We start from the raw sequence: 27,764 nt of genomic DNA, 5'->3' as shown, positions 1-27,764 counted from the left end.
TTGTTTATTTTATGCATACATTGAGTTATTGATAAGTATTTATATCTTGGTGTAAGATTATATTTTTTTAGCATTTAAATATTGTCTTAATTACTAAAGTTTAGGATATTCTGTTGACGTTATTGAGTTGGATGTGTGAAGCCGGGTGATTAGTACTATCCCGTCCTTAAGTGAATTGCTGGTAAAATTGTTTTGTGCTTTGTGAGTTAGCCTTGGGCTCTAGTCCCTACAGATAGTGCATTATTATACTCATAAGAGAATTGACATTGAGTATACATACTTTGGTGTTGGCATCGGTATGCTAAAGCTTATCCGTGTTTTGGGTAAAAGTGAACCCTAACATGTGACTTCGTGATTAATTACTAGTTTTCTTGAAAATTTACACAATTGATTGAATATATTGATGTTGATAAATATATATATATATATATATATATATATATATATATATATATATATGCATAAGTAAGAATTCGTGTGACCAAATACACCTTGGTTGTTCATATTTGAATTTCTCATTAGCCAAATTATTATAAGATTGTAGTATATACTTACTGGGTCTGTGTTACTCATGATGCTACTCAATTTTATTTTCAGGTAATGAGTAGATGCTTGGGGGATGAGATGAATCTACTAAATAAAATGTTAGTTTTTCTTTAATTATTAATTCAAGACAATAAATGCGAGACTCATGTATCTTCGCTAAATTTCAGTATTTCTAAATCTGTTGTATTGTCAAATAACTCTGATTTTGTTTCTTAATAAAATTGTTATCCAGACATATATTTCTATTAGTTTTATTGAAGAAATTTTATTGGTTTTAAGGTCACACCTCTAATTCGAGAACCATATTTCCATATAATAGTGGTCTCGGATTTGGGTGCATGACAATGGTGAATGTGAGTAAATCTCACTATGACAAGTCTACCCTTGGCGGTGACTCATATTTATGATTTCTTTCAATGAGTGAATTGTGACATTGATATAATTTACTGGGTTGTGTATTTGTACAAAAATGTAAATACAATACATATACATGAGTTTCTATATTACATAATGTTACGGTTTTTATTTAAATTATGAAATTTTATTGTTTGTGATTAATTGTGGCGGATGAGACCGGAAGGGAGATAATGTATCTTTCGGTATAATGGATTATTAGAGTGGCTTTATGTATATTGTTGTGCGAGAGTGGCTTGGTTGTAGTACATAATCATGCGTGGATTGATACATATTATACGTATCGTTTGTGGAGTGCATATATATCATGCGTGAATTGATATATATTGTACTTGTTTGTGGTGTGCATAGATATCATGCGTGGATTGATATATATATATATATATATATTATACGTGTTGTTGTGGCGTGCATATATATCATGCGTGGATTGATATATATTGTACGTGTTGTTTGTGGCGTGCATACATATCATGCGTGGATTGATGTATATTATACGTGTTGTTGTGGGGTGCATATATATCATGTGTGAATTGATATATATTGTACGTGTTGTTTGTGGGGTGCATATATATCATGCGTGGATTGATGTATATTGTACGTGTTGTTGTGGTGTGCATATATATCACGTGTAGATTGATATATATATATTGTACGTGTTGTTTGTAGTGTGCATAGGGCTGGGCATTAACCGAATTCAAACGGTTAAACCGACCGAACCGGACCGAAAAAGTAGTACGGTTAACCGAATCGTTTAAAGTAGTCTGAAAATAGCTTAAAACCACACCGAAACCGAAAAAAACCGGTTCAAAACCGGTTTTAGACTTCAAACCGACCGATAAATAACCGACCAAACCGAATTTTTTTAAAAAATTATATATTTTTAATAAAAAATCTTCGTATGCATTCTTTCTCCCTAGTCTCTACCGACACTACAGTTTCATTTTAACCCCAGCCCTTTTTTTCTCTCTGCCGCTTTGCGCAAGACCCACTCTCACTCTCTCAGTCTCTCTCAATTGATCGATCTCTTTTTGGCGACTCCGCACAGACTCCTCCTCCTAAGGTATCATTCTCCATCTCTATTCTCTAACTCCATCTCTCTCACTGGTTCTTTGATTTGAGAGTTTAGTTTAGGAAATTTTTAGAGTATTTCCGATCCGATTTGGGTTTTAATTTCTGGTCTGATCTCTTTTTGCTTTCAAGTATTTCAAGTTTTTCTTCTGCCTTAATCTGATCTGGGTGTTTAGAATAATAGAGATTTGTTGGCTTTTGTGACTTGTGATGATGTGAGATTATGATTGTTGGGTTGTTGGCTATTGCTTATGTCGACTATTGTTGGTTTTTGATTTGTTTTCTTTTCAGGATGGACATCCACTCTGAAGGCTTTGATTCTATCCTGCTGGGAGCAGCACACCTGGAACCATGACACCAGCAAGCTCGCATCCACTAGCAAGCATGCCTCCACTTCTTCCACTTCCACTAGCACTAACACAAGGACAAGATTCTGCCTCCACTGAGTCAACTCAACATGTTACTGGCGAAAAGAAGAGGAAGAATGCAAGCATTGTGTGGGATCATTTCATCAAGCTAACTAATCATGATGGCTCAAAGATGGAAAAGCCGAGAGCCAAGTGCATGCACTGCTCCACAACATAGCTTGTGCACTCAAAGGGGAATGGAACTTCAACCATGAGGAATCATCTACTCACCAACTGCAAGAAGAGCCCTCTGTATAGTGCCAACAAGAAACAGAGGTATCTATCTTTTGATACACCTGAAAATGGAGGAGGTTTGAAATCTTATGCATATGATCCTGAAGTTGCTAGGTTGTCTTGTGCTAGAATGATTATTAGGGATGAACTTCCTTTTAGTTTAGTGGAAAAAAAGGGTTTCAAGAGTTTGTGAAAGCATGTCAGCCACTATTTGTTTTACCTTCTCGTAGGCATATAACTAGAGATATATGGGATTTGTATCAGTGTGAGAAAACTAGAATGAAAAATGTCTTAGCTGCCTATGGTCAGAGAGTGAGTTTGACAACAGACACCTGGACTTTAATCCAGAATATTAATTATATGGTATTGAATGCACATTTTCGATGAAGATTGGGTGTTGCACAAGCGCATCCTTAACTTTGTTGTCATCCCTAACCATAAGGGCAAGACAATTGGGTAGCTTGTTGAGTCGTGCTTGATAGGATGGGGGATAGAAAAAGTATTTACTATTGTCGTAGATAATGCTAGCTCGAATCAAGTTGCACTTGATTATATGAGGGATAAGATAGGAAATTGGAATGAGCTTGTGTTGAATGGATCTTTTTTGCATATGAGGTGCTGATGCCATATCCTTAACCTGATTGTTAAGGATGGGATGGAGGAGTTGGGTAGCTCAATTGATGCAATTCGAAATTGTGTGAAGTACATTAGATCCTCTCCTGCAAGGTTAGAAAAATTTAGAAAGTGTGCTGCTCAGGAGAAGTGTGAGCAAAAGGGCGGAATTGTTCCTTTGGATGTACCAACAAGGTGGAATTCGACATATTTCATGCTTGATACTGGTGTTATGTATAAAAAGGCTTTTGCAAGGATGGAGGATGAGGATGAGCAATTTGATAGCTATTTTAATGAAAAGATTGGTGGAAAGAAAAGGTAATGTAAATAATTCTGAAATTATTTCAGTTTGAACTATTTAAATTATGATTGTATTTTAATAGTTATTATATGATTTTTTAAGAATTGGGCCTCCTACTTCTGTTGATTGGGATAAAGTAGTGAAACTAGTGAAATTTTAAAAAATATTCTATGATGCAACTCTTGAGTTTAGTGGCAGCAAGATAGTTACTGCAAATCAGCCTCTTTTGTGGATGTGCACAATTGTGGGTGAGTTGGAGAAGTGCATGAAGAGTGCTGATCCTCTGATGAAGAGCATTGGGATAGCAATGAAGGAGAAGTATGATAAGTATTGGGGGAGGCTAGAAGACATGAACAAAATCTGCTTGATTGCTGTTTTGATGGATCCAAGGTACAAAGTCTTGTATTTGGAGTATTTCTTCCCCATGTTGCAGAAAGACAAGGCAAGGGTAAAGCTAATGGTTGATGAGGTGAAGAACATCTTTCAAAAGATATACATAGAGTACTATGAGGCAGATCCTGAAGCTGCTCAAGCTTCAATTGAGGCCACATTGCCTAGGTTTGATGATACAACTGATTCAAATGTGGAGGAGGATAGCCATGTTGCCAATATTTTAGCCTTCCTCAAGCTCAGAAAAGAGAAAGATGTGGTGGAGATCAAATCAAAAGCTGACAAGTACATATTGGAAGCTCCTGAAGATGCTGCAAATACAAAGTTTAATGTTTTAAGCTGGTGGAAAGAGAATGCACCTAGATATCCCATCTTATCACAGATTGCTAAGGATGTGTATGGTGTTCCTGCCTCTACAGTGGCATCTGAAAAGTGCTTTATCTCTTGGAAAAAGGGTGATTGATCCATTTAGAGCTTGTTTAACTCCAAAAATGGTGGAATGCCTAGTGTGTTGTAGTGATTGGCTCAGAGCTAATAACGATTCATCCTTTTTCAAAGAGCCTAGTGAATCTGAGCTTGCTCTTTATGCTGAACTTGAAAAGATTGAAGGAGGTAACTTAGTTCAAACTTCAAACTTTAGTGCTTCATTAATGTTGTTGTCTGATCTCTATACTGTTGTATTCTAAGTTTCTAACATGTGCACTTATGTGTTTTGACTACTAGGGTCTGATGTGACTGAGGAGTGATGGCACAAGAGCAAGATGTGCTGCTGATTTTGTTAGTTATTTTTAATTATTGTTGAACTGCTAGATCTTTTTAATTTACTGGTTTGTATGAATTATGATATTGAGCTGTTGAAGTGTTGAACTGCTAGGTCTTTTCAAGTTTTCATTTGCTGGTTTGTAACTTAAGAATTATGATGTTGAACTGCTAGCCTGCTAGGTATGGATTTATGGTATTGTGTGATGCATTTTTAGTTATGTTGTGATGTTTTTGAGTTGAGATTTTTTTTCAATTTGAGATTCACATGTGTTTTTCCTTGAAAACTGAAAAAGACAACCATTTTTGAGCCGAGAATCTGAAAAATCTGCTTAAATACTAAACTTGGGCTGAATGTTATTATTGGCCCATTTACAAACTGAACCCGACCCGAAACCGAACTAATTTTCGGTTAAACCGAAATATTCGGCCTGACCCATTTATACTCGGTTATGGTTTCATTTTCCAAGAAACCGTTTAAAGTGGTGTGACTTCGGTTTGGGCCTAAAACCGACCCGACCCGATATATGCCCAGCCCTAGGTGTGCATATATATCATGCGTGGATTGATATATATTGTACGTGGTTTTAATATTGAGCCTTGTTAAAACGTTTTTTGGTCTTCGGACAATGATGACATGTAAATCGGAACCAAGCCTTGGCCGGGTGTTGGTTACGATCAGTTATAGCTATAGTCTGTCTGTTATTGTATTGCATAAGGGGTAATAGATGGGTTGCCTAAGTCTCATAAGTACACATGTTTTAAATGATTTTAGGTAACCAGATGGCCTGCCCAGTGACTCATGAGTACACATATTTTAAAATAATATTGGGTAACCAGATGGGCTGCCCAGTGTCTCATGAGTACACATGTCTTAAAATGTTATCCGTTACATTTCTTCTGTATGTGTTGTATGTTATAATGTTGGTTTATTCATACGGGCTGAAAAGCTTACCGGGTTTGTGTTTACAATTCTGGTACACCAAATCGATGGTGTAAGGGATAGTTTTGCAGATGGAGATTAGCAGGTTCAGAGAGCTTGCTCGGAAGATTACTAAGGGTTTCTTTCTTCTGCTTGTGGTAAGGATTGAGTGAATATTACATTTCTAATTGTTATAATACTTGAGGTATAAACTGGTTATGTATTATTCAAGTCGACTGAGTCGTGCTGTGAACTCAGTTTCGATACACTGTTGCTATAAGATGATTTCAACATATTTAGAATTATTTTAGAGTTTTTCATGGTTTCGAATTCGAATATTTATTATTCGAAATTCGGGGTCGTGACAGCCAGTACTTCATTGATTTAGGTTGTAAATACTATAAATATTATCAACTATTACTCGTTACTTCATCATGAATATGAATGTTACCCAACTTTTAGTCTGTATATAACTATATATTATATACTAATCATTAGTCATCCATCTAATGCTTTTACAATCTAAGCATCTACTCAATGAATCATGAAATTATATGACCAAAAGTTTCCAAAAGACCCAATATTAATTCACATACCCGATTTGTAGATATGAGTTACTATCACAACCAATGTTTTAAAAAGCGAAGGCGTACACTAAGACGTTTTCTTGAGAGCCTTGAGCCTTAGAACTTGAGGCACATAAGGCGTAAGCCTTATGTGATAAAAAATTAGTAGTTAAATGTGTAAATATATATTTATACACATACAAAAAGAATAAATATACATAAGAACTTACCAATTTATTGCATTTAGATATAATGAAATTCATAATCCAAACGTTTTAGATATTTTTCATCAAATTAAACAAATTATATATATAAATATAAAAATATACTTAAAAGATTATTTTCTAAGGCGTAGTAAAATGCGTAAAAGGCGTAAAAAACGTAACATAAGACGTAAAAGGCGAGCCTCGGTGTCCAGACCGAAAAACAGAGGCATTATGCAATTAGCTTTAAGCTTTTTAAGCCTCAGCCGAGTCTTGAGATGAGTTTTTTTAAAATATTGATCACAACCAAGCAAAACGTTAATGTAGCTGATATCCGAGTTGCTCTCACACTATATGAACAAAGTATATATTTATTATTTTCTCATTGGATTCCCTGCAAGAAAGTGACAAGGGAATTGTAGTTGTGTGGGATTTATGAGCTCTGTACACAATTGGGTGCCATCACCAATTACCATACTGATGTTGATCGACGGTAGTGCTGGCATTAGCGATGTTGGTGTTCATGGTGTTAGTGTAAGTGGAGAGACTCGCACAAGCCGAATCGATCGCTTTGGTATTTCATAGGGCCTTAATTTGTCATGGGATCATTCGTCTAATTCTTTAGATTTTGGTCAGAATCATTTGTCTAGCTCAAGCCACAACCGAAGATCAGGAGGTGATTTGATGCAGAGCCAGCAATTTAGGAACATTAATTTCAAGCTTCCTTCATCTAGCTCCCTACCACTCTACCCAAAAACGTACCATACTAAGGTGACAAATTTTTTTTTGCGTCGCCTTAGTAACAAACTGATCGCCCAAGGACTAAATTGCGGCGTAGCTTAAGTGAGAAGCTACTCCCGTCTTCTCTGCCCTTTTAGGCCTATGGCCTGCCGAGCACAATAGCCCTTTGGGCTTCATACTATATTTAATTCTCCTTTTCCTTTTTCCTATTTCATTATTTAAATGTTCATTGGCACGTTTTTATTTCTAATGATATTTCACGTGCTCGTATAGGTAAAATCATTGCTCGTCGTACTATGGTGATGACATTCATGCCGAGATGGACGATACTTTTGTCATCTACATACGATTTGGATCGTATCCTCCCAAGATTTTTATGTCATCGGATGAAGATCGAAAAGGAATTCATCAAGCAACTTCATGCATGACAATCGATTTGCAGAGCAATTTAATTATATGCGGTCTATTTGGCAGACCAACAAGTATGTTTTTCTTAAATTTGCTGCTTTTTAACACATATATATATATATATATATAAATTATCGGGCGCTATTAGCCTTCTTCTTGTCTATTTTCCGGCATTTCTTATAACGCCGATGAGACCAAAGAGGGATATGATTCCCCTCTTGGTCGATGTTTTTCGTGTGACGGTCTTGGGGGAGTCACGTTATTATTTAAAAGAGAAGATACTGATTTCGTGTGGTCGACTGAGTGCACCCCTGTTTTAGGTGCGATCATGAGTATCGCCGATATGCATCGATTATTTTGTGACCATATACATCACAACCCTTCTAATTTCGGTTACATACTTGAATATTTCGATTATTCGAAACCAATACAACCCTCGTTTCTTATGGATGCGTCGCCATCGCGACTGTTATTTGAATGTTTGAGTTTTCTTAAACTCTTGTCTATAAACGATAATCCCAAGGTCTACGTACTCATTTATTTGAGTTGATTCATTACTCGGATGCAGCACTATTTGCTGACAAAAGATCCCAAAAATAACGTATTCTATGGGACACACTTCAAGTGATTTAATGAACATCTATGACATTGTATTATCAGAGTTAACCTTGATGCATACTCCACATCCAAGAAACACATGCCATTTTTGGCACCTGTATCTATATCTTGAGGGGTTTGGGAGATGGAAACGTAACATTCTTCCATTCTCCAGTAAGCACATTTTTTTAGCCTCAGGCTACGGCTCCGCCCGATCCGATATGCAACATTTTGTTGCTACGGACTTTTGATTAGTCAATCTAGTTTGACTATGTTTTCTGCTTACTATTTTCCAAGTATGATGTTGGCATTGCCATGTTTCTTGCTCGACTTTAGCTTAAGTCGTCTATTGGAATTAGAAGCTTGTTTGTGTTGTATTAAATATTGGCATATCCAATAAAATTTATCGTATTTTTTGTTTACAAGATGAACTCGTGAGAATGTTATTTGCCTTAAACCTAGCATGAATGGTCAACGTTTGCAACTCACGTGGTTTTTAAATTGGACGCTTTTGGATTACATGGGACCCCAATAGCACTACATTGTGAATTTGGAACTTAATATTTGGAAAACAGACCTCGGAACGTAAAAAACGACGTCGTTTTTCCCTTGGCCGTACCCGGTTACTGTTCCGGCTTTTTCGGTATATTTTGTGACCACCCGCACCAAATGGATGGTTTTCCACCCTAATTGTTTGGTATTCAACTGCTCCAATACCATGTTTTTCTAACTTTTAAGTTGAAGAATGTAGTTCTATTGCCATGTGATACACTCGATGGGATTGCACATTTGTTTCAATCCCCCTCTTAAAATATGCTACGGCATATTGTCTAGAGAAGTTCACCGCGTTGTTGACTCTCTTAATTTTATTTTGAGCATGTCCTGCCGTGAAATCGAGTGTCTTGCTAATTGCGTAACCACCCACACTGTCCTACGGCACAGGTAGTTGTTTTACAGATCTCGCGGAGATTGTGTTATATATCTTTGTGCCTTGCTAAGTTTTAAAGGCCATACATGTGAATGATGGATTTTCATCTTGATATTTGTGTTAAGAATGGAGAGGAATAAATCTGTCAGATTTTATTGACAGTAGCTTTAATACCCTGCAGACATAGCTTTGCTTTCCTGCAGCAGTAGCTCTATGTAACTCAAGATTCTTTGAATCATGGGCTCGGTTTTGCTCTCTCCTCGGTTTTGACATGATCATTTTTTGGTCATTTCGAACGAAATATGATGATTCGAGTTCTTTGAAATTCACATGATCATCTATTTTTCATGTTCACGAAGCGATTGGAGGACCACCTCACCCGTGCTCCACACGGTGAGGCCGAGCCAGCCCCTCCCGGCGTCTCCATGGCATTGAGGCCATTGGTGGCGGCATCCCCTCATTCACAAGAGCTTGTGATGCCTCCCGTGTTTTCTAATGCCTCCATAAGAATCTCTGATGCCCATCGCTCACTTTGCAAAGGTTGTTCTTTTGCTAGATTTCAAGAATGTCCTTATTTGCTAAGGCTCCAACTGAGAACATTCCATTCTTACGAAGTATTTAAGGTGACATTAGTAGACCCTATCCAATCGAATGCGGACATTTTTCGGTATTGTTATGGTATAGGTTAAGAGCATCGACGCGTTGGTCACACGTCGCTTTGCTTTCCACAAGGAACGCTCCATTTGCTAAAGTTTTAGCTATGATCATCATACTAAGGGCTCACCACCCTTCCCATCCTCTCAAATCTATTTGATTGGATATTGTTGGAGAGTTCACCTCCACGACTTTGATGATTTCATTTTGCATATCTACTGGGATCGTCGTTGAACATATTATTCCTCATGTTCATTCACTGCACGATCTAGCAGAGCTCGGACTTGGTTATGGGTACTAACCTGCCGATTTTTACATGGAGATATGTAATGATGTTGCATGCAGCGACAGTTATTCGTTTTAGACCCACAACTTTCCAAGCGTTTAGTGCGTACCAGATGGTTACTGGATACAATCCCAACGTTCTTTTCATTAAACGCCTATTTGGTTAAAGTTGTTTGTGTGCCTCTATTGTAGTTATCTCAATGGGTCTACTTGAAACGATTAAGTATTCTGGTTGGTTATGATTTATGAATCACAAACACTTGTCCTCTATTTCCAATCTACAACCGTTGATCTCTATCCTGCGATATTAGCAGACGGTCACTTTGATGAGACATACTTCCCTTCGTTAGGGAGAGATATGGAATGCTCTCATTCCGGTTTTAACGCCAGGAATTGACGTGGTGTGGCACTATGTCTTATTAAGATCCCGCACTACTCAAACTGAGCAAATGTGCAACGCATTATCTACCTCCAGAAAGTCAAAGATTCGATGCTCAATGACTTTACCGATATTGCGAAAGTGACGAGATCGCACATAAATGCTGTGATGTGCCGGTAAGGTTGGAACTCTCAGAATATGGGAGAATTTCATATGACCTGGTCCTAGCACCGTTGGCACCATCCCTGACAGTGGGAAGGAAGCCGGCGATGGCACCATCGTAAGTTGTGGTGTTGTCGGCGCCCGTGGTATTGCACCACAAAACAAGGGCGGCAAATGCAAAAATGGACTAGTAAGGGTCATAGCTTCGGTCTTGGCTCCTACTTAGATGAGGGGGAGACTATTTTTCTCTGGAATCAAAACCAGAAAGAAGCGAAGTGCGTAGGCACAAGTATTTCGCCCATCATCAAGAGATATTCACTAAACATGTGTATCAACTAAGTTTATGTGGGATGCTACATACTCCTTTTGTTGATGTTAGAGAAGAATAGAAATCTCACGAATTGATCGTATATAGCGCGCATGTGTTTAATGGATTGATCTCCCATGATTGATGATGTATTCGCTTGTGCTCTTATTCCGTTGTAAAGCATCAACGATGAGCAACTTGACCGAAGTGGAAAGAATCAATACAGGTTGAACTAGACTTGTTATGTTGGTCGTTGTTCGTAAGTGTAATGAGAAAGATGAAGTCATGCGATATATGCAGGACTTATGGCGCAAAGATTGTCTCATTATCCTAGTAATGACTACGATGAGTTATATTCTCTCGTTATGGACATAATTGCTTTCCGCTACTTGATCAGTAGTAGTGTCCATGAATTAGAATTAGAATTTCTTGATCTGGTACATGGAGATATGACCGTCAGGGAGTATGAGGCCCGTTTTGCACAGTTGTATCGGTTTGTCAGGCCAATGAGTGCAACCTCCTTAGCCCAGAAATTTCTACGGGGACTTAAGCAAGAGTACCAGACCATCATATCAGCACTTTGTCTGTCTACCAAGGAGTTGATGTACGAGAGTGCCCTGAATCTGGAACAGGCGAATAAGACTCGCGGAGGAGATCCGGAGAATAGGGATACTCGAGGAAAAGGGAAGGCAATCAGTTCAGACAGCGGGACTGTAGGACCAAAAGGTGGATCTTGGAAGAGGCCGAGAACCTATTACCAGACTCCAGCTAAGGCTGCATTGTCATCTGCTAGGATTGCACCTGTGAGACAGTTAGCATCAGTAAGGTGTTTCATTTTCAACGAAATAGGGCACTACGCCACAACTTGTCCGAAATCGAAGAGAACATGCTGCTTTAAATGTGGGCAAGTGGGAAATTTGGCTAGACACTGCACCTGACCTCCACAGGGAAGACAAGAACATCAGCAGAGACAGTTACTAGAAGGCCAAGCTAGAGTGTTTGCAGTGGGTGAGCAAGACACAAGAGTGGAAGGTACTTTATCTATTTTTGACTACCTTGCTAGAGTATTGTTTGATACAGGAGCATCACATTCATTTATTGCTAGTTCGGTAGTGGAGATGCTATGATTGATTCCTACACCTCTTGAAAACTCTCTGTGTCACTTCACCTCTTGAAGTGTCCCTCGAACTGGAGACAATCTACAAGGCTTGTCCTATTGTGATTGAAGGTAGAGAATTCTCTGCTTCTTTGATAGTGATTCCGGACCACACCTATGATGTGATCCTAGGAATTGATTGGTTGAGGCCGCATCACACATTGATTGATTACTTTGACATGGTAGTGTTCTTCCATAGGTCCGGAGAACCAGTGTTTCTTTATCGTTGCCTCAAGTTAGATAATGCCATGAGAACAGGAGTTGTGGCACATGTGGAATCTGTGGATTAGAAAGTAACTATTACAGATATTGTGGTAATATCTGAGTATAGTGAGATGTTCCAAGAGATACCAGGGTTACCTCCTCGGAGAGTTGGGGATTTCTGCATAGATGTGGTACCTGGTATGACACCAGTATCAAAGACGCCTTATAGAATGAGACAAAACAGTCTTAAAGAGTTGAAGGTGCAGATAAATGAACTATTAGACCAATGGTTCATTAGACCTAGCCTCTCACCTTGGGGTGCACTGGTACTGTTCATGAAAAAGAAAGATGGTTATCTGCGGTTATGTGTGGACTACAGGGAATTGAATATGGTGACCATCAAGAATAGGTATCCCTTCCCTAGGAGCTACGGTATTCTCTAAGATTGATTTGAGATCTGGTTACCATCAACTCAGGTTAAAGGAAGAAGATATATCAAAGATAACTTTCAGGACCCGATATGGACACTATGAGTTTGTGGTCATGCCCTTTGGTCTAACAAATGCACCGATTGTATTTATGAGTTTGATGAACCAAATCTTTAGCCTGTACTTGGATGAGTTTGTTGTAGTGTTTTTGGATGACATTCTGATATACTCCAAGTCTCAAGAAGAGCATGTGGTGCATTTGAGAACGATGTTGCAAACCCTAAAGGAAGCAAGATTGTGCGCCAAACTCGAGAAGTGTGAGTTCTGGAAGGAAGAAGTCAAGTTCCTTGGTCATATATACTCAAAGGATGAGGTATTAGTAGACCTGTCAAAAGTGGAGGCAGTGAAGAGTTGGAGTCGTCCAAAAAACCCTACTGAGATTCGTAGTTTCCTTGGTTTGGCAGGTTACTACCGGAGGTTCATTGAAGGGTTTTCTAGTATTGAATCGTCATTGACCAAGTTGACCAAGAAGGACGTTCAGTTTGTGTGGACAGAAACATGTGAGGAGACCTTCAACAAACTAAAGACTAGCTTGACCATGGCTCCAGTGTTGACAATTCCCACTAGTGGGGGCGGCTATGTTATTTATAGTGATGCTTCGCTCCAAGACTTAGGTTGTGTGTTGATGCAACATGGAGGAGTGGTTGCGTATGGCTCCAGACAGTTAAAGGTCCATGAGAAGAACTACCCCACTCACGATCTATTGCTCGCTACAGTTGTTTTTGCCTTCAAGATTTGGAGGCATTACTTGTATGGTGAGAAATTTAAACATTTTTATGATCATAACAGTTTGAAGTATTTGTTCTCACAGAAGAATTGAATATGAGACAGAGGAGATGGATGAAACTCCTTAAGGATTATGACTTCACCTTGGAGTATCACCCCGGAAAAGCAAATGTGGTGGCCGATGCAATAAGCAGGAAACCAAGGGGTATGATAGCTTCTCTTATGGTTCAAGAGTGGATTATGCTCGAAACTGCATCTGAATTTGACTTGGTACCATCAAGAAGAGAACCAAGGGTTTTTCTTGGTAGTGTCTCGGTGCAACCTACACTAATCTCAAGGATCATTCAGGGTCAGGCACAAGATAGATTTTCACAAGCTAATTTGGCAGATCTCGTAGTAGATTCACTGGATGAATGTCCATCCAAGTGGAGAGTGGGACCCGATGGAGGTTTGAGGTTTGGGACAAGATTGTGCGTCCCAGATTGTACTGATCTCAAGGAGGAGGTCCTTTGCACAGCACACCGATCTCGTTATACAGTACATCCAAGGAACACCAAGATGTATAAGGACCTATGCATGCAATTCTGGTGGAACGGGATGCGGAAAGATGTGGCAGAATTTGTATCAAAGTGCCTCACTTGTCAGCAAGTGAAGGTAGAGCATCAATGACCTGGAGGCATGTTGAAGCTATTGACTATTCCTTTTTGGAAGTGGGAACAGATCTCTATGGACTTTGTGACTGGACTGCCTTAGTCCAAGAAAGGTCACGATGCTATATGGGTGATTGTCGATCGATTGACGAAGTCGGCACATTTTCTTCCAGTATCAATGAAATATTCAGTGGATGTGCTAGGGAAAATGTATGTGGATGAGATAGTAAGACTTCATGGGGCCCCAGTTTCTATTGTTTCTAACCAAGATGCACATTTCACCTTGAAGTTCTGGAGTGATTTACTGAAGGCTATGGGTACTACCTTGGATATGAGTACTGCATTTCATCCTCAAACTGACGGACAGACAGAAAGGGTTAATCAGGTGATGGAGGATATGTTGAGAGCTTACATGCTTGATTTTAAAGGAAGTTGGGAGGATCACTTGAGGTTGATTGAGTTTGCCTACAACAATAGTTACCATTATAGCATCGGCATGGCACCTTATGAGGCTCTTTATGGTAGACCATGTAGATCACCTATCTGTTGGGCCGAAGTTGGTGATGAAGCACTAATGGGCCCGGAGGTGGTTCAGGAAACCACAGAGAAGATCTCGATCATTCGTGATAGGATCCGAACGGCACAGAGTAGACAGAAGAGCTATGCAGACTTAAAGAGGAGACATGTTGAGTTCGAGATCGGTGACCACGTGTTCCTAAGTCTCACCTATGAGGGGTGTAGTGAGATTTGGCAAGAAAGTAAAGTTAGCTCCGAGGTATGTTGGACCCTTTGAAATTCTTGAGAAGGTAGGAGAATTAGCATATCGACTAGCCTTGCGTACTAGCATGTTGAGGAGGTATGTACCAGATGAGTCGCATGTGATTGATCATAGCTCCATAAAGGTGAGGGAGAATGCCACATTTGTCATTGAGCCGGTTCGTATTCTGGATAGATCCACAAAGAAGCTTCGGAGGAAAGAAGTAGAGTCGGATATGAAGACAAGATATCCGCAATTCTTTGTGGAGTAGATCAATTGAATTTCGGGACGAAATTCCTTTAAGGGGGGGGGGTATAATGTAATAACCCGATTTTTCGGGTTCAATTTGTATGAATTCTTAGACATTTATAAACTTGGTAAATTTAATAAATTGCATGTTTCTCACTTCACAACGATGTCGAATTGAAAACAGAACCGTCTTCGGAAAGCTAAATTGGAAAAGCGTTATGTTTTCGCGACGCAGGAGGTTACTTTTACTCCGTTGCTCGTTTTCGAAAACTTACTTCACGAAAGTTGTAGAGCTCGTCGATACAATTTTGAGGACACATTACGTGTTCTAATCGAATGTCGTATGTGGAAGTTATTAGCGATGGAAGTTAGTTTCCGATTTTGGAAAAAGTATAAAAGAGTATTTTTAGAAACTAGGGTTTTCAAATACAATAACCCTAATTTCTCTCTCTCTCTCCCCCGCAACCTCTCCTCTCTCTTCATCCCCTTCACCTTCGCCGGCGATCTCCACGACCCCGGCCTCCGTGGCTCTCACAGCCGCATCCACGACCTCCGTAAGCACGACCGCATCAAACCCCGAGCAAGACACATCGTCCTTCGCCGCCGTGAAGCTCGCGCGACAACCCGAGGCCCCTGCGACTTCCTCCGCCGTCCAAGCTCATCGCCGGTGAGACCAGAGCACGGGGGATAGCTTGTCACTCTAATTCTCACCCCTGGTGCCACCTGCAAGGAGATTAGAGCTCGAATCGCGCCGCCGCCTCGCCGCAGCTCGATTTCGACTGCCGCCTAGGTTCAAACTTCTCCGGCGACTTTCCGGTGGTTCCAAGGTCCAATCTAGGTAAGGGTTTGTTTAATTGATTGTGGTTGAAATTGTGTCGATTTGGATGAGTTTCGGAGGAGGAGGAGGAGAGGGTCGTACCGCCGCCTAGGGCGGTGCGTGAGGGAGTGTGAAGGGTGCAGGAGGCGGCCTTAGGCCGTAGGAGGGTAGGGGGGAAGAAAAGGGAGAGTTTTGGGCGGCGGTGGTGAGCTACGCGCCGATTTTGGAAGTGGCGCGTGGGCCCCACGCGCACCACGTGCGGTAGCGTGTGAACTGTACATTTTTGTAAAAAGTGATTTTCTATAAGGTAAATGTCAAAAGTAATTATTTACAGTAAAAAAGTAAAAGTAATTTATGTATAAAAATTGTAAAATAATTTTCTAAAAGGTAAATCGGAAATCAGTATTTACTGAAATAGTATTTATGATGGAATAGTACATTGGTATACATGAATACGTAAACAGTATGTACTTGTACAGTAATACGTGAATAATATTTACGTGAACAGTAAATTCATAAAAACCTAAAATTGCTTAACAGTAAAACATTAGTACTGATTTGGCATTTGAAGTTTTACGTGACGTTTCTAATCACTTCTTATCCAATCTAGGTGATCGACAAAACAAGTAAAGGATTTTCTTTCAGTTTTGTGGAAATTATGCTAAAAAAAAAGGTGAGTAAAATCTCTCAGTGACGAGTCTACCCTTAGCGGTGATTCATAATTACGCTTATTTTAAAAGATTGAACTACGATATGTATATGATATAGTGGGTTGTGTATGTGTATGAATGGGAAATTGATACATATATATGGGTTGCTATATTATATACTGTTATATTCCGGTTTCCAAATGAGTTTATTTATAGCTTTGATATTTATTTTATTTAAGCATGAATCGCTTGTCTTTTTGTGAGGAATGTATTGTATGTGGTTTTAACTTGAGTTATGTTAAAACGTTTTTCTGTCTTCGGACGTGTTGGCATGTTGGAACCTAGCCTTGGCCGGGCGACAGTTACGATTCAGTTAGAGCTCTAGTCTGTCTGCCGGTGTACTGCATGAAGGGTAACAGATGGGTTACTTGCTTATGAGTACCCATATTTTGGATATTGGGTGATAGATGGGTTGCCCAATGTCTGGCAGCGTACTGCATGAGGGGTAACAGATGAGTACCTGGGTCTCATGAGTACCCGTATTATAAATGTATTTGTGTAAACATATGGGTTGCCCGATTTCTCATGAGCACTTATATATTCAGATATTATTGGACAACCATATGAGCCGTCCTATGACTCATGAGTACATTTATAATTGATTGTTTTCAATATTCTTTTCTTGTATTACTATGTGTGTTATACCTTTGTTTACTCATACGAGCTGCAAATCTTACCGGGTTTGTGTTTACAATCCCAGTGCACATACTCGATGGTGTAGGGGATAGTTCTGTAGGTGCGGATTAGCAGAATTGGAGGACTACTCTGAAGATTTCGAAATTTTCTTTATTCTATTTTGTGGTCAGGATTGAGAGAATTTTACATTCCATTTGATATAATGCTTGAATTATAAATTAGTTTTGTAATAATCAATTCGACTGAGATGTTTTTTCGAACTCAGTAATGATACGCTGTGACGATAAGATGATTTCGATTTATTGAGATTGTTTTTGAGTTTTTCATGACTTTGATTTCGAGTTCAACACTCTAAATTTCGTGGTCTTGACAGTATAATAGTCCTCTAGCTAAGAGTGCCGAGCTGGAGCAAGGACGGGAGCCTGCTCCTGGCTTCCTGGAGGTTTCTTTTGAGCCGGGGACTACTTGGCATGGGAAGTAATTTGAGGACTTGATGCTTAAAGGTGCTTGGATTTTGCCGGAACCGTTGCATTCATCTGAACTCCAAGGTTGGAAGTGATTATTGAGTCTCAGGTCTTTGTCGAGTCCCAAGTCTCTTTGGTAGCTATGGGTCCCACTGCGTTCAAGTCAATGGTGCATGTGATTAATCCTCTCAAGCATCTTGCTACAAATGAATTGCGGCACCCTTGGAAGAGGTACTTACAGTGTTGTTTTTGTTGAAGAGAATATGTCTCTGGTGGTGTAGCATAAAAATGGGAAGCTTTAGGTCTCCCCTAAAGCCTAGTGCAAGCCTAGCCATTCTAAAGGCAGTACCAACAAGTCTAAGGTTGCCAAGGAACTAGTCATGGATGAACCAGGGGCGGCCAAGAGTGCCCAAAAACTGGCAAATAAGAAGAAGACCTTAGCTGGCTCTTATGTTCAAGTATTGGATGTGGCATCCTGTAAAGATTCCATGGCGGTTGAGAAGATTGATCCTGTGGTTGTTAATTCTGATGGAAACCCGTAGAGATGGAGCGCGATCCCTTTGTTGCATCTGCTTAGTTTGATTGGTGTCACAGTGATACAATGTTCTCGTTGTTAAAATTTATTCATGTCTTCTACATTATTTGTATTATGTGTTTTTATGCTTCATGACCATGAAAAAGTGGGTGAATCTCGGCTTTATTGGCTAGTTGTTTCCTAGGGGTTGCTAATTTTTTACTAGCATTTTTCGGGATAGCTAGGTTAGTTGAGTCATAAGAGATAGCTTTTTTTGTCGGCATTTGGGTGTGTTATCTTTGTTCAGCCTGCTGAAATACAAATGAGTTGACGTTTGATTTTAAAAAAAAGGTATGTTTGGGTTATAAGAGTATAGATATATACATCATATCTTTATTAATTAAAGCAAGTATTCATTACGAAGCTCAGGAGTGAGCTCTAGAGTGCTCCTCTATATATATTATTTTATTTTGACACTTTTAAATTGTTCCTCGCAAAAAATTTCATAAGGCTAGCATTCCCGTTTTTAGAGATTTCTTTTCCACATATCTGCACCAATTTCCATGCTTCTAAGGTGATTGCTCATGTAATCAAGCAAGTAAATATGTGTGTATAACTGTATAAGGCCTAATCAGAAATTGAAAGTGATGTTGCTATGAATACATTCTGTCTGTAATCGTGGAACTCATTCATATGTATCAGATAATTGCTTATGCAGTTGGTTATAAATGCATTCGATACTATCCTTCAATTTATTCCTGTGAGCTTCAACTGTCACAAGATGAGAACAACATGCTATTCTTTTGCAGGAATTTATCTTCTCCACTAAAGGTGAACCCTGTTAGCTCCAGCTAAAACCATTCAAGTCAAACTGTTTGCAATTTGAAGAAGCATCAGTATCATCATGGGAATTTAGGTCTAGTTTTGCTGCTAAATATGTCCCGCGATATCCATCGGAAACTTTCCGAGGCTGATCAACTTTTACGGAATCTGCCCTGTTGTTTTTATGGTCCAGGAAGCTGTCATCTGTGTTTCTTGCTTTGAATCTTTCCTCGGAGTTGCAGTTGCTACCGTTCCAATTTTCTAGCTCAAGCTCGATGCTCATAGATAACTCACCAGACCTTGCTTCTGAAGGAAACATTCTTTGGTCTGCATTTTTGGTTAGTGCGGAAACAAACATGTTACTATCTACCAGTTGTAGCATGGTCTCTTCTGATTCCAACAGTACCCTGCTGCTGCTGCTATTATAAGATCTTAGTCCCATCCTGCTATTGTTTTGAATCTCCTGATCCTTTTTAGAACCTTCACAGGAGGTTAGGCAGCTGTCCATAGAGCAATCGGTTGGCGGGTTTTGGGGGTACGATCCCTGTACATCTTTGAGCTCTGTAAATGCAGAGTTCAAGCATTGGGTGGAAACTTTGGATACCAGTTCAGAGAGTTTAACTTTGGCAGCTTCAAGTCCCACAGTACCCAAGTCCTGTCTTCCTAGGGTCTCTTGGGCTTTTTCCAAGACCGACTGTAGGTACTTTCCTTGAGCTTCGATACGAAGCTGTAAGTGTCGCTGTACCTGTTTTTCGATAAACCAATTCATTATAGCGTTCGTGCAAGTCTATTGCCTTCTACCAGCTTCAGCGCTAACATAAAATTTAGAAGATATGCTGGGACAGATAATGCATTTGTCTAGAGTATATCAACTATCAAGACCTATCTGCTTCTTTGTATTTATAGGGGCACTTCATTATACACGAATTGTCTGATCTGAATTTTCCAATGCAAATTGTTGTCTTCTTATACATATGTTAATCACATATTGCTTCTTCACCATGGGCTTCTTAATTTCCACCCACAATTTTCTGTTTGGTTAATTTTAAAATTTAAACTAAACTCTCTAATTACGCTAACTATATATGCATTCAGTAATTTTGTGCTGTAAAATTGTTTTTTGTAAATTTTCATTACTGGTTGTTTGCATAGTAAAGCATCTATTAGAAGTCTAAGTTTTACTCAGGAATTATGAGCTTTTTCTATTCCCATTTTCAATCACACCTGGTACCTTTCCATGTATGAAATAAATTAGAAAAACTTAATAATTCCAGATTGTTGGACAGCTGAAAATGCATCTCGCTCTGTGTTTTCTATATCAACAATGTAACTGCTTAAGTGAATGCTTTACCTCAAGCTGCTCATGTAGCCTTCTCTGCACTTCAATTTGCATTTGTAGTGTTTCATTTATATGTAAGCCTCTGGGATTAAAAAAGAATCCCCATCATCAGTGCTAATCATACCATGGGATGTTTATAAAATTAGAAGAAATTGATAGACCAGTGCATAATCAGCTATGTATGTTCTTAGTTCTTACTTATTTGACTGCGGTCCGATGCTCATATTGTTCATATGAGTTCCATTTACTTCAGATATTCTTTCTCCTGGCACTGTAACTGCACTTGCACCTATGCAATAAATTGTCCCAAAACTGTGTTAAGTTTTATTCTTGTCGTCACATGAATAAAAAAGAGAAAAGTTATCTTCACAGTATTAGACAGATAAGTTTTCTTACCAATTTTGTTTGTGCCAACACTATTACAGTGTACAGGCAGATTCTTGCTAAGCCTATACTTCTGTTGGACAAAAAAAAAAGGTGAGAGAGAGAGAGACATAATTTTCAAACCCTATAATTGTAAAGATCGATTGGAGTTGTTAAAATTTATATATTTAGCTTATGTAGAATTAGTAATACAGAATTACCTGTAGATGACTCTTTAGGTGGTATAATGTAAGCCCTGGAATTCCCATAAGTTTCATTACTGTTTTTGGTGTAGCCTCTGCAGTGAAAATCATAAGACACATTAAACTGCATTCACATATGCATGCTCTTTGTTTAATCATAGAGTTGGTGTGATGATGTTATGTGATGCATGGTGGTAGACTCACTGTCTGCTCCTCCTAGCTGGCTCACTGCTTCTATGAAACGCTCGTGGAGATCGGGCGTCCATTTTAGTCTTGGCTTGGCATCAGTTGAAAGGACGAGTGCTGAATCTTCAGGGCAAGGTTCCGGCCGCAGAAACATATGCCGTTCAGAAGGAATGGTCATCCTGTTTGAAGAAGAGGTGTGGATGTTCTTCGTCTGGTGTTGATGCGGGTGGTGATGATGATGGTACATCATTATATTCTTCTCTCTACTCTTCAAAGCCCAAGTAGGTTTCAGTTAAATGTGATCTTCGACTGCATGGAAGCTACAAAAATATTGAATTAAAATTCGATTGCATCTTACCGGGATAATTTGGCTTTGTTCTTCCTTTCTCTTAATCCAACCTTACCAGGCCTCTGTATGTATGCCTAACTTCCTGTTTTGAGTAGAAGAGTACGTACGGCGAGTGAGAAGATGATGGTGGTGGTGATGAACTCTGTAAAACTACTTTTCTGCTCTCTCTCTCTCTCTCTCTCTCTCTCTCTTGTATAAACTAGGCTGCTATATGTTTGTCCTTGTATAATGCATTTCTCACAAACCAAAGGGTGCGCTGAGCATGTCTTTATAAAGCAAATTTGGTGGGGGAAGCTTGGAATATAATCATAAATTCTTAATTGGAAAAAGAATTCCAAGAAGAAGAAGAAGCTAGTGATGGAACCAATCCAGTGCTCAAAGTCACAGCGACTTGAAAAGAGATATTGTCCTTGGTGTACTAATAGCTGCTTGTTGTTTGTTGTGGGTCCTTGCGAGTCCCGTAAATCGATCTAATTCCACTTTGTTATATTGATCTCCCGAATTCAGTCCCTCATGCTGCCACTACGTACCCTTTTGAATTCTTGATCATAATACCTTGCCTTGTATTAGATACCGGAATTGATCCATTTGAGTTAATATATTGTGATTTGTTGGGTTTGTGCATTCGTATTGGTTCTCTCCTGTCACGTACAGGAAAAGCTGGGAATCTCATTCCCTCATTTCAGATGAGGGGAATCCACTGTGGCTGTTGAGAGGTCCCTCTTCACCCCCAAGTCCTCAAAGGAGGAAGATTCTTGGAATTTGAATATCTTTACTTGTCCTCCTCTTTCTCGCAATTACTTCGAGTCACTTTCGATCTGCACTTGTCAATCGGCAGCATAGGCATCTATATATCACCATGAGCAGTAATGAGCTAGCTAGGGAGCTTCGAATTCTTACTTGATGATTACCTAGAATGCATTGATATTAAAGTCTGCAGATGGAGACACAAAGCCACAGTTTTAACTGAATATTTTAGGAGGAAGATTCTATTGACCGGAGCACCTAATAAGACACTTTGGAATTATACACTTACCATTTCACGTACAAGAAGATATGAAGGAAAAATAGCACAGAGAGAGAGAGAGAGAGAGAGAGCGCGCGCGAGAGAGAAGATGCCCCCTTTGGAGTTGGAGATTATATGAAGGCAAGGAATGGAATAAGGAACACATTCCATTTTGTCTCTGGTAAGTTTGGTACTTATTCAGCAGCCCACGCAGAGGATCTATCTAAACATCTCCCAGTTTTTTTTTTATATTAGAAGTTGATAAATCGAATGAAAGGCCAGAGTCTACAAGCACTATCATTGGGTGAAATAAAAGATCTACAAGCTCTCGAGGGAGTGTTCAAGTAAGTGGCAATGCCCTCCTCGTGAGTCGTGACCGCTTTAAACTTAAAATTGCCGGCCTAGCCAGGTATTTTCCTTGCGTTCAATATGGGCAAAATATGGAAGCTGAAGCCCAACGAACTAGCTAGCTTGTTTTTTCAACCAAAAAAAAGCTAGCTAGCTTGTTCGTGGGCATGCGTAGGGTTGGACATATGTAGAAATTGGAATGAGGGCCTGTATAATTTAGGAAGTCCTCTTCGATCATCTTCATGATTATGGTTCTGTGGAGCGGGGTTCCAGTCTTATGCCCCCCCCCCATCGCCATTTTAGATTCAATCAATGAGAGTCCAATTATGGGACTAGGTTTTGGCTTAGAGCTTTGACCTCTAACCTCCTACCTGTTCGAGCTGGGAAAACGGATCCTCCTCAGAGAACAATCAGCAAGCCCCGGTGCCGAACCCTAGACGGTTCAGCCCTTCATTCTCTATCGTTGTTGGCGTGCCAGTACCTTTGAGTTAGGTACAACTGTTGTTTTGTTTGACAATGCTTGCTCTCCACGTACTGTCTTCCTCTCAGACGATTGCTCCGCAGTTGCTGATAAACCGCTGAAGTTCGAATGACCTATACACAACCGGAGTTGCTACGTACCTTTCACTCCACCTCAAGTAGATGGCCGATCTTACTTTTGACCGCTTGGGGAAAAGTAGAACTTATACTGTGTCGTTAATAGCAGGACTCTCTCGCGAATGAAATTTGCTGACTAGTGCAGGCTTTGGGTTTGCTAGAAGCTAGGCTAGCGACTCGATGGACTTGACTCGAATTGCCGAAGTTAATCGGACTTGTTGCTACATGCAGCGCGAGGCGTGCATCTGGGTAGCTCCGCTCCGATGGGAGACTTGGTTGCTGAAGTTAATCGGACTTTTACTCCGTGGGGAGATTTTGACTATGCGGTTGCGCGATAGTTTGTTTGACGTTGCGTGTGTTATTATGTGCCTTCAACCCCTTTATATAGAGAACACAACTTGTTCTTTCTTGCGAATCAAGTCTTGAGAATCTCCTAGTTGATTTAGATTCACCTTCCTTAATCAACTCCGATTCTATACCGCGACAGTCCCCTAAATCTATTCTAATACGGCAGGTAATCTTGCTTTGTGATATACTTTCCCCAAATATCCGGTCCACGAGCCTAAGTAGTCTAGATAATACCGGAGTATTATTTTAGGCCCAAACATTGCCCCCAGGCCTTGAAATTGAAGACCCCGCGAAATTGAAAAGGGCTAGAAGAAAACCCCAAACGGTTATCTTTTAAAAATAATCCGAAACGCTTTACGTTCCCCCGTCACCAACTGACGCGCGCCTTCTCCTCAAACCACTACAACCTTTCGAGCTCAAGTACGCGAGAAACACTTACTGTTTCAAAACTCAAACCAGTTCCAATCGAGCAAACGCGACTCTTTCCTGAACCCATCAGTTTCGATTTCAGAAATCCTTTCAGTTCCTATATAAATCGCGTTCACGAACCCAACAAATCCATCCAACCCGATTGCTTTATCATCAGAAAATCCAGAAAGCCCTCTTTTGAAGTTCTTACTCTCTGACAACAATGGCCCCAAAACCCAACCAACGTGATGCCCAGGCAGGTGCAAGACCGCTTCGCGATTATCCCAACAATGAACCCACCAATCGAACCACCATTGGAGTGATTGACGATAGCACGGTGTATTTGGGCCCATCTCTTACCGAAATCCCGCAGCGTATCAACACTGACTACCACCATCGCTCGCAAACTCCTCCGCTTGCTTTTAGGAACACCCCAGCCACCTTCAGGGGATGGAAAGTGCACAGCTACCACCATACCCTTGTCGGAGCATGGCCCAAAGTTTCTGAAGCCATGCAGCTATGGTATGCAGGTCGTCGCCTGCTTGATCGCGACATCTGGCATGCGGTAGGAATCTTGGAAAGTATCGACCTCTCCTTCAAACTGGCTTAGGTTGGAGGCAACAGATGTGCCATAATGACTGCTGCCTGCTTCTGGAATTCCGCAAGTAATACCTTCGACTTTCAATTTGGTCAAATGGGTATATCTTTGCTAGACATATATGCTATCATAGGTCTTCCAGTTGGTACCAGGCCCTATAGAGATCAGGATTATTTTGATGCTGAGTGTCCGGTCACCGCCACTCGCGACGTTGGTATCTACCAATCGTACGGCTCCTCAGTCTCCAGTTTTGATCGCAATCCTACTGCCAATGCTGGAATTGCCTTCTTGGAATTTTGGTTAACCAAGTTCCTGTTCTGCTCCAATTCCAAGAATATGACTGGGCACCACCTGTAACTTGCGACCCTTCTCTACAATGGCCACATTGTGGGTCTACCGCAAATAGTTCTGGCAGAGATCTACCGTATGCTGTGTGCGCTCTCCCTGGAACCCCTCAATTATCATAAGCTTTCAGGGCCTATGTGGATTCTAGACCTCTGGATTCAGGTATACTTTGTGAAGCTGTGAAATGAAAACATAAGGGACTTCCGTTTAACAGAAGTATTGGGAAATGCCTTTGTTGGTTTGGAGCCCAACTTCTCTCTTCGCTACGCAGCATGCTTCGAGTATTTTTATACCCTGGATGCTTCAGTTCTTGACTCCGCACAACTGCTGCTAGACCGCACTCATCCTAGCGCCATCCGAGGTGGGTTCTTGACCCTCAGACGCTATGATGAAGAGAGTCGGTATTTGTTTGAACAGGCTATATCAATGGCGGACTTACCCCGACATCCCTGCAACGGAGTAGAACTCTATGCCCCCACATATTTGCGAGGCAGTTAGGAATGATTCAAATGGTTCCATTCCTTCCTATTGAGAGTTTGAACCTGTTTTCCTCATGGCGACGCCCTATGGTCCCCGTCACAGACACCCCCCGTCTCAGTTGCAATCCACTCCCCTTCCTGTGCTAGCAAGCGGGAGTATCTTTCGCTGCTTTCGCGTCGACAAAGCTTATCCTCAATGGTGGGAGAGAATCAACTCTGGCCAGTGGGAGCAAGGTTCGCGGGTCATTTCCCAATACATATTCCAGACGGGGCTCAAGAGATATTTGCAGGAGGACCCTGAGGTTCCTGGAGATGAGGATTTGCTGCGGGCAGTTATTCCCAATGCTATCAGAATCATTCCCTCAAGGGTAAAATCCTAACGCCTCTTCGAACTCCTACAGTTCTTGTTTCAACACTGATTAAAAACCACTAACTGGTTCATGTTGCAGGTTTTTGAGAACACAGCTGGTGCCTCCTCCTCCCAAGGCCGTAAACGAGGGAGAGCAACCCCTAGCCCTGATCCTGACGAGGACGATCCTGACGCCATAGACTTCAATCCTGTAAGTCCTCACCCCTATTTGATTCTCTTAACAGGTATTAAATGTTCAACACTAACCAATATCTGTGACCCCCAGCTGATTCAGAGAAGAAGAATAGCTGCCTCAAGCACCTCTACCCCGCTCGCGATTACTAACCAGGTCAGCCCTAAGCCAATGACTAGGACCAGCAATCCAGAGGCAGCCATCGAGGTAAAAAGAACACACTACTTGTTCCAATTGGCGCTGTATTCATGAACCACTCTGACTGATTCTTATCTGATTTGTAGATTCGTGAGAACCCAACTTCTACACCTCTGTCTACCCTTCAAATTGTAGCCCCCGCGATGGAAGACCCTGCCGTAAGTAGTCAAACACGCTATTGCCCCCTAGAGCAACCCTTTATTGTCTACTAAGATGTAGTTCTTTAACTTATATTGATTGCATGTGGGTCAATGATATCCTTCATTGTCTCTAACACAGGTTCATGTTGACGCTCAATCACCTACCACGGAAGTCGTGACTGCTATCTCACCGACTGTGGCTGTGAACCAAGAAACCACTCAGACCACTCCCCCTATTACGGTGGTGAACGCCCAGACCTTGGAGTTGCAAATGTCAATTGTCCATACAGCAGTACTCTCTCATTCCTCTTCAACTCAAATTCTGGAGAATGAGGTGGGAGATGAAGAAGATGTGACCAGCTCTAACCAAGCAGATGAAGATGTGGAGCATCCATTCGCGACTGCGAACCCAGCGAGCCCTGATGACGCACCGCAACCTCCTCTAGGAAACGAAACTCCCTCTCCTCATTCTGATGGGGTAATACCTTTAACCACTTCTTTGTTTATCCGTTTCTGCCTTTCTTTGTAAACATTTAGCTGTTTTATTAATTGTTCTTTACCCCCTTGTAAGTTGTGGCAATCGCAACTACTTCCAGCCTTCCCATCGTGCCAACTGTTGGAACCTCTGGACCTACACCCGTTGTTGATCCAACCGGGAATTATCCCAGTCCCTCTTTGGAAGATCTTCTGGATGATATGCTAGGTCCGGCCAGCCCCCTAATGTCTATAGAGTCTCAAGAGCTTGTCCAGGCCTGGGCACAACTCGCGGAACTATCCTCTGAAGACCTAACTGATCCAGTTCATCTGGCTAAGGTGAAGGACGCCCTTCGCTACCTGAAGCTACACTCACCTGACCCCATCCTAGTCGCGAATGCTGAACAGGCACTAAACACCATCATGGGTCTCATGGCAGAATGCCACAACTTGAGGAGCCAAGCTCAGAGTCTGTTCCAACACAATGCTGATGCCCGACAATTCGTTAAGGAAAGCCCTGCTCAACTTAGGACCAAACTTCATCATGCCAAGACCAGCCGCACGCAACTAATTAGTGCATTGCGGCAACAACTAGCAGATCTTGAAGCTGAGCAAGCTAGAGAGCTCAAGGCTATAGAGGCAGAGATAAGAAGTGTTGTGCCTCACATACAAGAGCGCAAAAGGCAACTGGCGGCCTCTGAGGCTGAAGAAAGGAGGCTCAACAATCTGATATGTTACAAAGCCAACGATACTGGAAAGCTT

The 27,764-nt window shown here is 40.8% G+C and overlaps 1 protein-coding gene across 4 annotated transcripts; it reads right to left on the bottom strand.

Moving 5' to 3' along the window:
- Window positions 1-18,839: 18,839 nt before the first annotated feature.
- On the bottom strand, window positions 18,840-21,737 carry LOC126782857 (myb-related protein 2). 4 transcript variants are annotated; one of them, XM_050508200.1, is made up of 7 exons: window positions 21,529-21,737; window positions 21,189-21,438; window positions 21,003-21,079; window positions 20,815-20,875; window positions 20,617-20,707; window positions 20,431-20,500; window positions 18,840-19,824 (listed from the first exon to the last, which is right to left on the bottom strand). In XM_050508200.1, exons 2-7 carry the CDS (start codon window positions 21,418-21,420, stop codon window positions 19,099-19,101), a joined length of 1,257 nt encoding a protein of 418 aa, XP_050364157.1. In that variant the 5' UTR covers window positions 21,421-21,438; window positions 21,529-21,737; the 3' UTR covers window positions 18,840-19,098. The 4 variants fall into 4 exon arrangements, with proteins under 4 accessions (XP_050364157.1, XP_050364148.1, XP_050364165.1 ...); XM_050508191.1 differs by having other exon boundaries at window positions 21,189-21,433; XM_050508208.1 differs by having other exon boundaries at window positions 21,189-21,490; window positions 21,575-21,737.
- Between the last annotated feature and the right edge of the window lie 6,027 nt (window positions 21,738-27,764).

The sequence above is a fragment of the Argentina anserina genome, chromosome 1 (assembly GCF_933775445.1).
Source record: "Argentina anserina chromosome 1, drPotAnse1.1, whole genome shotgun sequence".
NCBI lineage: Eukaryota > Viridiplantae > Streptophyta > Magnoliopsida > Rosales > Rosaceae > Argentina > Argentina anserina.
This window is presented reverse-complemented; position numbering and strand designations above follow the sequence as displayed.

What these genes read in the sequence shown, in the direction of transcription:
- LOC126782857 (XM_050508200.1), bottom strand. Translation starts at nt 21,420, where the DNA reads ATGATGTACCATCATCATCACCACCCGCATCAACACCAGACGAAGAAC. An exon ending in CCAGCTAGGAGGAGCAGACA is followed by an intron (nt 21,080 to 21,188) that starts GTGAGTCTACCA and finishes TTTTCACTGCAG; the next exon opens with AGGCTACACCAAAAACAGTA. An exon ending in GGCTACATGAGCAGCTTGAG is followed by an intron (nt 19,825 to 20,430) that starts GTAAAGCATTCA and finishes ATCGAAAAACAG; the next exon opens with GTACAGCGACACTTACAGCT.